Below are 14,305 nucleotides of genomic sequence, written 5' to 3' on the forward strand. Positions count from 1 at the left end.
AGTACAACATGTACCGACCAGCGAGGCGGCTTGCCTGCGCTCAGTTTGACAGGCGTGTGGCTACAGCCAATAAGAGCACAGAATCCCCCCTAACGTGACAGGACGTTTGCGTCACCGGGACGTGGTTGGTTTATATACCGTCAAGCGGAAACGGGAAGGCGCCATTTCATTGCGGAGTTGTGCAGTGGTCCTTCGGCGGAAGTGCAGCGTCAACTGTCGTGGAAAAATTGGATTGTAGTAACACTCCGCCTTGTGTCCGATGGAAGCGGCCGTCAACCTGCATCACGACAGGTAAAGCCGCGCAGTAAATGTCATCAACGCCCCCCCCCCCCCGGTGAACCGTTGAAACGCGTCGTCCGAGGAGACGGACCGACGTTAAAATGCCATCACAAAATGTTAGCTAACGTTAGTTACCGTTAGCCGCCAGCCTCTCGAGAGCCAACCCTCGTCTGTTTGGCTGATTGTAGCTTATGCACCGGACTGTTCCAGCGTGCCTCGCTAAACGTTATCGATTTTTACATCTAAAATGTGCAGCTCCCTTCTAGCTTTTAGCGTCTATACATATATATATATATATATATAAGCTAGCTCAAGTGAAGGCAAATGACAGCCGAAGCCCCACCGGCTTTCTGTCACTCGGTTTCATTCATCGCCCGGCCGCTCTGCTTACCTCGAAGTCCACGAGAATATCTATCGTCCATCGGTAACTGTTAAATACATGTCGCCCGGCGTGCTTATTGCTCACAGCGTGTTGTTGCAATAACGCACGAAGCAGCCCTGAGTGAACTCAAGTGTTGGGTCATTGTTTGCAGTCCGTGGACGCTAGCTGCTCGTAACGATGATTTTGGGGGTAATGGCTGCCGTCGGTTTTCCCTTTGACTAAGATAAGTAAATGAAAGAAATTAGTCTTTTTTTTCTTTTTTTTAATTTATTGGACGGAATCTGTTTCCGCCGTCGGGTCCGTGGTTGTGAGACAGTGTTTACAAACATTGAGGGCGGGGCCTCCGAACCACGCGATCGCCGTAAAATCCCAAAGCCTGACTCGTTATCGCGTCGTCTCCACTGTTGATTACGTTACTGCATCGTTTGTAGAATAATTAAGGCGTAACATTCAGTGCAGGTTGACACGACAAAGCCGCATTAGTCACATCGGTTGTACATGTGTAACCTACAACACAATGGTAGGCAATTTTAATTAATAAAAACATGTAAATATTCTAGTGACACACCAATGCTTATAGGTCATGACATAGACTCCGTTTAGCAATTTTGACAATTTTGTGACTTGTATTTCATTGAATATAATAGATATTGATAACTCTATAGAAGACAACATTGTTTTTCCAACAGTGCTATGTTTAAATAATATATGGTCTTTCAACAGGGATAAACTGGTAAAAAAAATCATCTTGTTTGAGAACATTTGTGGTAAAACAATGGTTTTAAAGAGGGATTTGTCTGTGCTGAAGCATCTGATGATAATTCCTACTGAAATTCTAAACCAGGCATTTTTGACCATTTGGTGCATCTTAACCAGAAAAACAAACAGAAGAAATGTAAACAAGACAAATGTATATTATACATTTTTTTGTATGCATCTATATTTATTTATATGTGTGAGAGAGAGAGAGAGACATGCATGCAGTCAGAAAATCTGCTCTTATTCTTTGTTTGTGTGTCCTGAACCCTGAGCTGTGGTTTAACCTCTCCTTCCTGCGCTTTGCTTTTTGAAGCATCTTCTCGTCCATATCAAACATGCTCAATATAGTTGTGTTGAGTTACAGCCAAGACTGAAGAGGCCAGTGAGTCGTAGATCATTCTCGGATGTTTTCTTTTCCTTCAGTGATTTATATTCTAAAATGTGTCCTTTTCATTCCAACCAGTTCTTGATAGTAACTAGGAGTACGGGGCAGCTAAACTGCCAAGGGACCAACTCTAATGATGAGAGCATCAATGCAGGGTTATTGGCAGGATAATCTATGATATCCATTTCTTTTTCAATAGTTTGAAACCAGAGCTCACCACCTTTCTACAGCACAGTTGAGATTTCATCCAAATGGCTACCTGCTTATTAGGCCCTGTTTTTAGGGCATATTTGAAGTTTTTAGGCATTGGTTCTTTAAAGTTTTTATTTATCAACATAGTTCTGTATATATTTATATGCATGACTGTTCTTTCCAATAAATAGTCAATTTGAAAGCGTAACAAATATCAGCACTTTGCTTTACAATGTTACCATTATATTTCAGTTGCACTGCATCCTTGTGCAGCCTTTCAGTTTACAAAAAATAAAAAAAGCTCCAATAACATCAGTGTAGATCTACCTGCTTAAAATGCATTAAGATAAAGTAATGTTTTATTTCAAATATCACAACTTTGAGACCATTTCTTTTTTACACACACATACATTTATAGGTTTGTTTCAAATTTAGCTTTCATGCAGAACGCTGATTCCCCCCAAATCGGAGACGACCTATTCCGCTTCTATCAATTTTACCCATCATTCATGATATAATTTTTCTGCCAAAAACAAAAAACAGATTATCAAACAGCCATATTAAGATTGAATGTTTTTTTTTTTTTTTGCTGCCAAGGAGTCATGTGATGGTGGTTCTCACGGCTGTGCTAAAAGTAGCAGCCCATTGACGGAATCCTGGTTTTATAGCCGCTTGCTGGGCAGAGCCATCACTTCACAGGTCAAGGGCTGCGTGAATGAAGCAGACCTAGTCAGCGCCTTTGACATCAGTAGATTCTCATCTGCAGATTGCATGTGTCCGTGAGCCCTTCTAAAACATACAGAAACCACCAGGGGGTTTGGCCCCATGTTCCAAAGTAGGTACCTTAATAACAAGTAAGGTAGCAGAGGAAAAAACCAAGGGTCAACAAAAGGAAGTTCCCCAGGTAGGTCGGCTCTTGACCCGTAACGATGTGAAACCGGCGGACTTGCACATCTCGTTAGTAAAGTAAAAACCTGGGTGGGGGAGGTGAGTCCTCACTAAGACATAACCTAAACATTCTGTGAGTAAACTGTCTGCAGCCTCATTTAGTAGCTAGTTGAAGCTAAGCAGACATCCTTAATGGTCTCGCTTTCACCATCTGAGAGCAACAACATCCTGCTGTGGGAGTTCCGTTTAGGTGTAGGTTAATGCTTGTAAAGTAACAAACAACACATTCATCAATGCCATTCTAATAATATTCATGAGGGCATAATAATGTATTCCTGTCACAAGACCAGCTCATGTTATATGCTCCTCCTCTTTGTCTCCTCCCCCTCCCCTCCCATCCCATCACTGGCTCCTCCCCTCTAGCTCTCTGGTCGGGTTGTCCAGTGGCGAAATGGACCAACACAGCGGTTCGGGCAAACGCATTCGCAAGCCCTCCCTGCTTTACGAGGACTTTGAGAGCCCGTCTCTGGCGCACACGATGCCTCAGGGTCCTCCCGTCCCGCCACAGCCGCCGGTGAAGGACGCCAGCCGGCCGGGCCGCATGACCAACCAGCTCCAGTTTCTCCAGAGGACCCTGATGAAGTACCTGTGGAGGCATCAGTTTGCCTGGCCCTTCCGCGAGCCGGTAGATGCCTACAGGCTGAGTCTACCGGTGAGTTACGGCAGAGCAACGCTTTACTTTCTGCTTTCCCTTTTTGTTATGACGAGTCTGATTTATTATGTTTCTGCAAGTCATTGCAGTGCCTGCGGTTCCTTTAGCAGTTACACATTAACTGCTCTTTCCTGTGTTAAGGTGAAGCGAGGTGAATTTATAAGTGAATAATATATAGTCATTTAGCCATTACTGCTTTACAAGTTTACTTTTCTTTGTATCAAAGCCTGTGGTTTGCAAGTTGTTTTCTTCTTCTTCTGCACATGAAGGTGTTTCGCACCCTTTCGATGGTTCTATCACAATGTTAACTCTAATACAATTGGTGGCTCAGCCCTGGTTCCACCTGCTTTACAATATTTTTAATTAAAAAAACAAAAAAAACATGGAAAAAATTCTCCATGTTTTACCTTTCTGTCGATTGTTTTTTCAGGATTACCATAAAATTATCAAGCAACCCATGGACATGGGGACCATCAAAAAGCGCCTGGAGAACGGCTTCTACCGCAGTGCAAGCGAGTGCATACAGGACTTCAACACTATGTTCACCAACTGCTACATCTACAACAAGGTAGGTTAAAAGGTAAAAAGCTAATCTTTATGCATTGTGTTGTCCCATTTTGTTTTCCTCGATAGGACGACACAACCCTCACGATTACATAATGGGTCGACCTCTCTCCCAGCATTTAATGCTGTGCTCTCTTAACACTGAGCGAGGGAGGGGACGTCTTTCAACTTTTTTCTTGATTACCCAAGAGAAACAGGTCATCCAACAATTTGCAAACAGAAACTTGTTTGGGAGGTTTCCCTGCGTAATAAGAATATGAAATTGTCAAATTGAAAATGCCACCCAGTTTGTCAGATGCATGGAGGACAGATTTCAAGAAGTCTTGTCGAGCAAATGTTTGATATTAGTATTAATTAGCTAATTGTTAGTTAGGGACAAAGGGATATGGAGATGAAATCCAAATAATGTCATCCTATTTTTTACTATTATTATATTGTTTGTTAGCCAACAGATGACATTGTGCTGATGGCTCAGCCCTTGGAGAAGATCTTTCTCCAAAAAGTGGCTCAGATGCCCCAGGATGAAGTGGAGCTGCCTCCTCCAGCCCCGCGAAGCAAGAACAGCAGAGGAAGAGGACGCAAATCTAGCTGTGAGTCGCTTGCTTCTTTTGTTTTGTTGATTACTAGAAGAAACGTTTTGTCACAACTTTACAGCCTCACACACACCTCAGCGGTTGTACATCATCCTCACACACACACACAGTGGTTGTACTACATCTCCTTGTTCTGCAGAGATGTGCCATGTAACCTTTGACCCCTGATGATCTGTCGCTCATGTTGACTTTTCACCTCTCACCACCAGCGAGGGCTCAGCAGGTGCCGGCAGTGTCCCAGTCGGCCTACTCCCCGTCTTCCTCGGACACCGGGGAGTCCATGCTGGCCAACTCTCCCCAGACGGTGCTGACCAAAAGCCTGCCCCCGGCCAACATCATGGGCCTGCCTCCCACTCAGCCCACGACCAAGGTTGATAGAAAACTCTAGTGCTGCACCGAACAGTTTGAAGCTTCGTTCATGACGTTGACGTTCAAATGCTGCGCAGATTTTTAACCTTTTTGTTTTGTTTTTGTTTGCATGTCTATTGGTTCAGTTGTCACTCCAATATCTCTGCACTGTTGCAGATAAGGATCAGGCAGGCTAATGTTTTAAGGATTACTTTGTTTTTAGAATTCGATTCCAGTGGTAAACTTGGTGCATAGGGTTGCACAATTCCCGGAATATTAAAAGTTGCAAACTTTCCATGGGGAATTAATGGGAATAAACCTGAATTTCTTTTAATTTAATTGTATTTACCATATAGGACAAAACAACATTTTGTTGGCATGCAAATATTTCTAATACAAATTTATAAAATGACCTTTAACAACTTTATTCTTTCATTGAACAACAAAAACATGAACGTTGAATAAAATAGTGTTTCCCAATGATCGTCCATCCTTTACCAGATGCCCAAACCACCTCAGCGGGCTCCTTTCAACGCAAAGGAGCAGCGGCTCTACTCCTCGCTCCTCGCGAATGGCTGAGCTCCTCACCCTTCTATCTCTAAGGGAGACGCCAGGGGAAACCCATTTCGGGCGCTTGTACCCGTGACCTAGTTCTTTCGGTCATGACCCATCCTTCATGACCTATTGCTGAGGGTAGGAATGAAGATTGACCGGTAGATCGAGAGCTTTGCCTCTCTGCTCGGCTCTTTTCGTCATAACGGTGCAGTAAAGCGAGTGCAACACTATATCTAGAATGAATTAAGCTTCTCAAGCCTCTGGTTTTAGTATTTTTCCCTTAATCCTTTAAAAGAAATTGAGTTTTCAATAGAAACACAGCATGTGCTGCATTCCATACATCTTTACAATATCGTTTTGAGTTACGTTTTTATTGCTCAACCTTTCATTTGAAGTAATTACTTTTATATATGACAAGTCGGCCAACTTACACTTTTTGATGGACAACAACAGCGGCGAATAATCAAGGTGAGGGTGTACTCTTGTGTGGACATCCGTACATTCGACTCTCACGGCTGTACAAAGTTAAAAAGCCGACTGTATACAAATAAAATTTATATTAAAATGAACATTGCTTCAGTTTACCAAGTAATCAATATGCTGCAATATCAACTAGCTGCATCCATGCTCAAATTATCGAGTTCTCAACTACACTTAAGTTCCCTGTTAAATTTGCACCAAAAGACTTTTAACTGCCCATGGAAAGTTTAACGGGAATTTATCTGGGAATTTTTGCAACCCTTGGACATCACAGGTTCAGGCGGGCGGGGGTCAAAGCATGAAGCGAGTTTAGTTGATGAGTTAATGGGAAAACGTTGCCACCTATGACCTCCTCTTCACCTCCCACTGAAAGTCTTCCTCTTAAACACACTGCGCTCAGTCCTGTCTGCACCCAGATGTTCTTATGTTGGCCAAAATGACTGATTGTATTCTTTTAAGAAAGTTAATTTAAAAAAAATGTAAATAAAACTTTTTCAGTTGAATCTTTTTTTTCAAATTGATTTTGTTCAAGGATTCTTTTTAATTTTTTGAGGGTTGATAAAGTCATAAATTATGATGATAGATACTTCATTCTGAGACTTTAATAGTAACTTAGAATAAAGAAAAAAACCCAACACTTATAATACGTGTTGAAGAAATGTCTGACCTGGTTGTTTCTACACTTAAAAAGACAAATAAGTGAGGATTTAGTATATTATAATAATAATTCATATAGTCAGGAAAAACACATTTCCATCTCTTGAAAGGCAGAAGCAGTACAGATATGAGGGCCTATTGAGAAGGAAATTGCAAAATATTTCACGTGTTTTGTTGAAAGAACAAATGTGTTTAAAATATGAATACATGAATTATTAGAAACTATCAAAGTGATTTATTTATTTATTTATTTTTAAGTCACTAAATTGAGCTTATTGTGACTTCCAACCTCTTTATTTGTAGAAAAAAGGTGTCAAACGTAAAGCAGACACCACCACCCCCTCCACCATGGGCTTGACTGTTGGCATGTCGGGACCAACGCACATGGTGGGCTTGGGGAAAGGAGGTCACGGGGGCCAGGTCCACGACACCTCCATGCACACCATCTCCTCCATGGGGAGCATGGGCTTGGAGACCCCCCCCGGGATGGGCCTGGTCAGGAGCGCCGGAGGTCCCGTCCTGCTCCAGCCAATGATGGCGGGCGGCGGGCGCCGAGTGGGCAGCGGACGCCCCATCAAGCCCCCCAAGAAGGACCTGCCTGACTCCGTCCACGCTCAGCCCTCCAAGAAGGGCAAGCTGAGCCCCCAGCTGCGCTACTGCAGCGGCCTGCTGAAGGACATGTTGTCGAAGAAGCACGCCGCGTACGCCTGGCCGTTCTACACCCCCGTGGACGCGGCGGCGCTGGGGCTCCACGACTATCATGACATCATCAAGTGCCCCATGGACCTCAGCAACATCAAGGTGACTTGTAGATGGAACAAATGCACCGTTGTTTTGGCCAGATTCAAAGTGTCTCTACGAACCCCTTTTAACAAACACAGAAACGTGGCGATGCGATATCGCAGAGGCCGGGTTAAACCCCCCCCCCCCCCCAAGGCGCGGTCGCAGCTCTCAAATTGTCGTCTCCTGTTCTCTCCAATCAGAGGAAGATGGACGGCCGTGAGTACAGGGACGCGCAACAGTTCGCCAGCGACGTCCGAGTCATGTTCTCCAACTGCTACAAGTACAACCCGCCGGACCACGACGTCGTGGGCATGGCGCGAAAGCTGCAGGTGAGGCCCCGGGCGCCGCCCCCCACCCTTTTCCCCGGATCATCAGGTCGGAGCTGTTTGCTGTGACGGTGTCTCCGTCTTAAATTGTCTGTGTGTGTGTGTGTGTGTGTGTGTGTGTCTCTCCGCGCGCCGCAGGATGTGTTCGAGTTCCGCTTCGCCAAGATGCCGGACGAGCCGCGCGCCGATCACACCGCCGCGTCCCTGGGTGGCCACCCGGCGCCGACGACGACGACGTCGTCCTCCTCCTCGTCCTCTTCGTCCTCCTCGTCCTCCTCCTCGTCGCCCACCTCCGACAGCGAGCCCAGCAGCGAGAGCGAGGAGAGCGAGAGCAGCCCCAACTCGGACAGCGAGGAGGAGCGAGCGCATCGCCTGGCGGAGTTACAGGACCAGGTGTGCACACAAGTGAGCCCCGCCCACCACCCCCCCCCAGCTACTTCTAATCCACGTTTCCAAAATGGGCTTTTCAATGCGGTCATTGATTTCATTTTTTTTTTCTTCAAATTTTCTTTCTGTCTTTATTTTTTCAACCCATAAAGCTCAGAGCCATGCACGAGCAGCTGGCGGCCCTCTCCCAAGGCCCCATCATCAAGGCCAAGAAGAAGAAGGACAAGAAGGAGAAGAAGGACAAGAAGGAGAAGGAGAAGAAGAAGAAGAAGAAGAAGCTGGAGAAGCGAAGTCGGGCCGTCCGGAGCAGAGCCGACTCCGAGGAATGGAAGATGCCCGGCAAGGTCCCGAAGAGCAAGTCCGCCAGAGCAAATGTGCCCCCCCCCAAGAAGAGCCAGGGGAAGAAGAGTAACAAGAATGTCAAGTTAGTAGCACAGTTATTACTGTCATAAGTAACGGCTACAGATGAGGTTTTTTTTTCTTGAACAAGAATATATTTTAAGAGGCCGACAATCATGGTCTTCATTCCTGACCGCGTCCCCCCAACCCCCCCCCCCCTCCCTCTTGATCCCGCAGGGCCACAAAGAAGCCGTTCTACCCGCCTCCGCCCACCTCCATGCTGCCGCACTACGACTCGGAGGAGGAGGAGGAGATCGTGCCCATGTCGTACGACGAGAAGCGCCAGCTGAGCCTCGACATCAACAAGCTGCCGGGGGAGAAGCTGGGCCGCGTGGTCCACATCATCCAGTCGCGGGAGCCGTCGCTCAGGGACACCAACCCTGAGGAGATCGAGATCGACTTCGAGATGCTCAAGCCGTCGACTCTGAAGGAGCTGGAGCGCTACGTCATGACCTGTCTGAGGAAGAAGCCCCGCAAGCCGTACGGCGGAGAAGGTAAGCGGTGGAGCCGCAGGGCGTCTGTTTGGGTTTGCGACTCGCCGACGTCGGGGTCGTGGCCCACCCGAGGTCTCAAGCGCCGCTGTCGTCTTTTCAGCCGCAGCCGGGACGAAAGGCGGCGTCGGCAAGTCTAAAGAGGAGCTGGCTCTGGAGAAGAGGATGGAGCTGGAGAGGAGGCTGCAGGACGTCAGCGGGCAGCTCAACTCCGTCAAGAAACCCGGCAAACCCAAAGGTGGGTCCACGCTCCGGTCAGGGGGCGCCACGTGGAGGCTGCTGTTTAGACGACACGTTCCCAGGCACTTTTTTCTATTGTTAATTGCAGTTTTATGCAGTTTAAGACATTCAGTTTGCCACAAATCAAAAGAAAATCATTTTAATCATTTGTACCATTAAAAAAAAAAAGTAAAATCTATAAATACATTTTTCCAAGTGTCCCCAATACTGAAAAAAGGGAGCTGCACATGCTCAGGGAGTGGATTCTCTTTTTTTCTCTTTTTGTCCCCTTTCCTACAAACTTTCACTTTATTCAGGCAAATAGTGTGATTATTAGAAATGTAAAGTATTTGATCAGACTGTTGACAGCTCTCCTCCTCTTGAACGCACGCATTCATCGCCTCGCTCTTGATTGTTGTTGTTGTTGTTGTCGTTGTTGTGGTGGTGTCCTCAGCGGAGAAGCCCAGCGCCGCAGAGACCCACACGCAGCCCTCGCACCTCAGCGGCAGCAGCTCCAGCTCCGACTCCTCTTCCTCCTCCTCCTCCTCCTCCTCCTCCTCCTCGTCCTCCGACACCAGCGATTCGGACTCTGGCTGAAGATTCCTCGGGGCTCGGGGGCTGAGAGAGAGAGAACCTGCTGGTAACTCAGGGACTTGGGCTGGCCCAGGACACGACACGCCCCGAAGCAGGAGTGAGATCTTAGACGCCATGACGGTGGGGGTGGGGGGGGGGGGAAGAAAAAACAACAACAAAAAAAACACTAAATGCCTTGGTTTCCCCCTCCTCGCCTCTTTGTAAATACTTGTACAAATGTATGTTTTCTTTTATAAAGAAGAATTTTATGGTGATCCCCCAAAGAGGGAAGCGAAGTCATTAAAAAAACAAAAGAAAAAACAAAAGGAGGTGGAAAGATTTTGGGCGGCTCCACGCATGAGAGAGAGTGGAGGCGTGTTTATTTATTTTGTGGTCTTCGACAACATTTCCTTCGGACTGGAGCCCTAAACCAGTCACAGGCCTTGCCTTTTCTATCACCTGGCTCCACCTTCAGACCCACCTTCAGACTCCGCCTTAATCTCCCACAAAGACTTTGAAGAGAAGCTGGTGACATTCCCACGCCAGCGCCGACCTGTGGTCCTTCCGGTTCAAGAAGTTAGAAGCCTGTTACGAGTTGCGGATCATTCCTCTCTTTATGTGTACACATGTTTCCACGCAGTGGGCCCGTAGTGCAGTCCGCACATGGCTTCGCGTGCCGTTATTGCGTTTGCATTGGAGTAACGTAACGAGTCAGTTGGCGACGACGACCTTTGGCGGCTGCGTTGATCCTCAATAGTCGGGCGGCCGGGCTTATAAATGTGACAGTATTTGCGAGTCTTTTCCTAGTATTTTGAAATCGGCTCCTCACCGTTCAACTCGGATATTGTTCTCAACGTTTCTCCTCATCGCGTCGGGACCCCCCCCCCCCACCCCACCCCACCCCACCACAAAGTGTGCGAAGCGCTTCGGGGGTGTTGTATTCCGGTATCGTGCAGCTTTGGACCGTTTCCACATGAACCTCCCTGAAACATGTGACGTTTTGCATCCGTAGCACTTGAAGCTCTGCACTAACTGGAACGGATGGCGGACTGTCCCCCCCCCCCCCCCACACCCTCCGTAAAGAGACAAAGACGTCCTCACAGCCCCCTGCTTAGTTGAAGCTATTGTTGAATGTGAAAGAATATATGCTTGTGTATACTTAAACTATTTGCTGTTGCACAATCTATTGTATTTCTGCTGTTCAGTGTCTCCTTTCTGTTTCAGTTGTTCCCTTCTGGTTCTTTTTCTTTTTTTTTTACATACTGTTATTTCTCATTCCAGTTTACGGTCTCGCTCGGTTCTTGAGGAGAGTTTACGCGAGCGTCGCTGCGTCTCTGAAGAACACCTTTCTTTTGAACAGTGTTTATTAAAACGTTTTCTTCTGTAGAGGCGGTGTGTTTTGTGAAGACATTTCTAAAGTCCAATATCTCGATTCGTTGTAACCGGTGGTTCAAGTCATTTAGACGTCATCCAGTTTATTTTTAATTGAAAGGATCTGTCATCCATTTGAAGAAAAAAATGAATCGAAGCGAGAACAAGCGTCGCCTGGAACAGGAAATGCCGCCCAACCAAAAACCCACTATCACCATGTGTGTTTCTCCCCCCCCCCCCCCCCCCCCCCCTTTCAGGTGCACACATTGCGACTGTGATTGTCCTCCACTGTGTGGCAGCAGTGACTCGTGTCATTAAAACCCCAGTTTGCTTTCCCTCAGGTTGTGTGTAAATCATCCCAGGTTGAATGTTTCTGGAGGGAAACCGTCTCATTGCTCTCTGCGGGAACTGAAACGCAACGCGTCGCATCGAGGATGCAGAATGTCACCAGGGGCCTTCGGTCATTGAAAGAAATGAACATTTTCGTTTTCATCAGCCATGGAAAATAAGCAGTTTATAAAACACCTCTTTGTATACCTCTACATTATAAACCCTCTATTGAATCGGCTGAATCGAAGTCGAACTACTTTATAGTTTACCGAGTTTGGAGAAGTAGTTTGAGTGGGAATTGGATGATTAATTGTAGTGAAAAGAAAGCAACTCAAGTTTATACAACGCCATTTCATATCGAGACTATATTGCATGATTTGGCCTTATTTGATTTAAATGAAGGGAGCAGAAGTCTGTGTTAATGGGTTAATGAGACTGGTGCTCCTGTGTGTCTTCAGGGGGAAAACCAGCGAGGTGCCATTAACCTCTGGGGGGGGGGGGTCGGGTTCAACGCCGTCCATTGTTCATCGCGCAGCTCTGTTTTCTCTCCATCAGTGTTCCGTGACTCTGGATTGTGTATCTACGACCGTCTTCCTCTTCGGGACTTAATTAGACAAAATGATCTGTAATGAAAACGCCTGTAGAAAATCTCCCCTTTTTTTTCCCACCCGTTCGTCCAACGGGGCGGACGAAGGATAAACGACATGCGCTGGGCCTGTTAAAACATGTTTCACCAATTGTTCCCTTTCTGTAGAAGAAGAGCTTTCAGGTGACCGATGGCATCATTCGTTGGACGTCAAAGTGATAATTGGCGGGATTCTTTTTGGGCTTTCTGGACGTCTGATGGGACCTAAAATAGATGGGTTTTTTTTCCCCCCTGAGGAGTGAGGTGAAGTAACATTTATTATTTTTTGACACTATTTGAAAAAGAATATGGATAATGAATATAAAATATATGCATATATATATATATATAATATAATATTCTGTCCATTTCTGTAACAACATCAATCAAAACCCGTTTCACAGTAAATAAAAAGCTGCTGTCATGCAATGGTACCGTTAGCTTAGCTTAGCTTAGCTTATATTAGCACAACACAAAGGCTGGGGACAGGTGGAAGAACCTTTTAGTTTTGGCTCTGGCCACCACTTGAAAACAAGAAGAAAATTAAAATAGATTGTATTTTATTTCTGCGTGGAATGTATTTATTTTTCTAAAGCTCCTGGAAGTCTTCAGCGGGATGTTCTTGCTTCCCTCACACGGTCCCCTCGGGTTGCCTCCCCGACACCAACAATCAGCCCATAAGGTTTGTCTCACTCACGTCTTGCTTTGCTTGTGTGTGTGTGTGTATGTGTGGAGGTTCTGACGGATGAGACCTCAAAACAAAAACATTTTTTGCCGTGAAAGGGAGATATTCTGTGGTAACGGAGCATTTCGTACTCTGCTACAAACGACAATGAACATGGCGTCACACCGGAGGATTACAGAGAGGCCTTTCCAGGTCACGCTGCGCCATCATTTGTTCTCATCGGGACGTTGTTTCATTATTGAACTCGGACCGAATCCGGAGGCTCTTCCATGCAGCATGTGAAGAACTTCACGTTGCTGTTTTCAGTGTTCTTACAGTAGTGTCGTAGTACTCCACTTTTTGAAGGCCTCGGCCTTGTCTCTGTCTCGGACAAAGACATTTGGAGAGGAAACATACGTTCCCTTTTTTACTGCATTAGATGGATGGCAAATCATTCAGTACAGTGTTAAATAAAGATGGTTAAGCTGATTTCAGCTCCTTAGTGTTGGCATTTGTTTGCTTGTAGAGATCAAAGGAAAATTCCCACACGTGCCTTTATGGTGATTTTATCGTTTCATGATGCAGACAGATAATATACTGTAGGTCAAATGAACACGAACCTTCATTTGTTTTCTGTGGATGTTTTTTATGGGAATGTGGATTACTTACAGGTCTAGTTTAGAGGTGCCTGTGATTTGCATGTCATGCAGTGTGGGACTCTGGTCTTGGTCTTGATACACTGTGGTCTTGGTCTTGGTCTCAGTTTGGGTGGTCTTGATTACAACACTGGTTTATAGAACTGACTTTGCTTCCTCCGGATATTCGTACTTTGATGAAAAAAAATAGGCTTTTGAAAAAAAAAAAGGGGAAAAAAAAGTCCGTTCAGCGACAAAAATCACTCATCGTGGATAAAGTTTGCTGACTTCCGGATTCTCACCTACCTGTGTCACTGTTAAACTAGATTTTGCTTTTAAACCCCATACTTTCATTGTTTTAAAGGACAATTATTACGTGTACAAGGACTTGTACAAGAAAGGAAATGTTCTCTTTTGCGTGTTTTTGTGATTATTTATGTTAAATAGATTGAATGTTATGATAAATTGCACTTTTCTATGGTAATGCTAATGGAAGTGAAACTGATAGTTTCCTGTTTTGGGAATGGGAACATTTTCACGTTGTTACCTTAACCGTGTCCATCAAAAAGTGCACTTGAACCCCAATTTAGTTAAATAGGGTTCAGTCCCGATGGGGGGACTTTTGTAAACAAAACAAAAAACACCAGCAGAGCTAAATTTCATTGGAAGGTGTTCCTATTATTTTGTCCATCCTGAGTTGCTACAGTT

At 45.6% G+C, this 14,305-nt stretch overlaps 1 protein-coding gene across 2 annotated transcripts; it reads left to right on the forward strand.

Annotated features, from left to right (window-relative positions):
• The first annotated feature begins 144 nt into the window (after nt 1-144).
• Nucleotides 145-10,125, forward strand: brd2b (bromodomain containing 2b). Of its 2 annotated transcripts, none has more exons than XM_037454660.2 (12): nt 145-291; nt 3,309-3,597; nt 4,028-4,165; nt 4,607-4,751; nt 4,964-5,124; nt 7,098-7,595; nt 7,778-7,906; nt 8,042-8,308; nt 8,443-8,714; nt 8,867-9,183; nt 9,284-9,418; nt 9,854-10,125. In XM_037454660.2, exons 1-12 carry the CDS (start codon nt 260-262, stop codon nt 9,994-9,996), a joined length of 2,526 nt encoding a protein of 841 aa, XP_037310557.2. In that variant the 5' UTR covers nt 145-259; the 3' UTR covers nt 9,997-10,125. The 2 variants fall into 2 exon arrangements, with proteins under 2 accessions (XP_037310557.2, XP_037310558.2); XM_037454661.2 differs by having other exon boundaries at nt 8,042-8,296.
• The last annotated feature ends 4,180 nt before the right edge of the window (nt 10,126-14,305 follow it).

Source organism: Pungitius pungitius, chromosome 11 (genome assembly GCF_949316345.1).
Source record: "Pungitius pungitius chromosome 11, fPunPun2.1, whole genome shotgun sequence".
Lineage (NCBI taxonomy): Eukaryota > Metazoa > Chordata > Actinopteri > Perciformes > Gasterosteidae > Pungitius > Pungitius pungitius.

Bases quoted from the DNA above. Each gene is read 5' to 3' on its own strand.
- brd2b (XM_037454660.2), top strand. From the start codon at position 260: ATGGAAGCGGCCGTCAACCTGCATCACGACAG. The intron at 292-3,308 runs GTAAAGCCGCGC...CCTCCCCTCTAG, and splicing joins GTCAACCTGCATCACGACAG to CTCTCTGGTCGGGTTGTCCA. The intron at 4,166-4,606 runs GTAGGTTAAAAG...ATTGTTTGTTAG, and splicing joins ACTGCTACATCTACAACAAG to CCAACAGATGACATTGTGCT.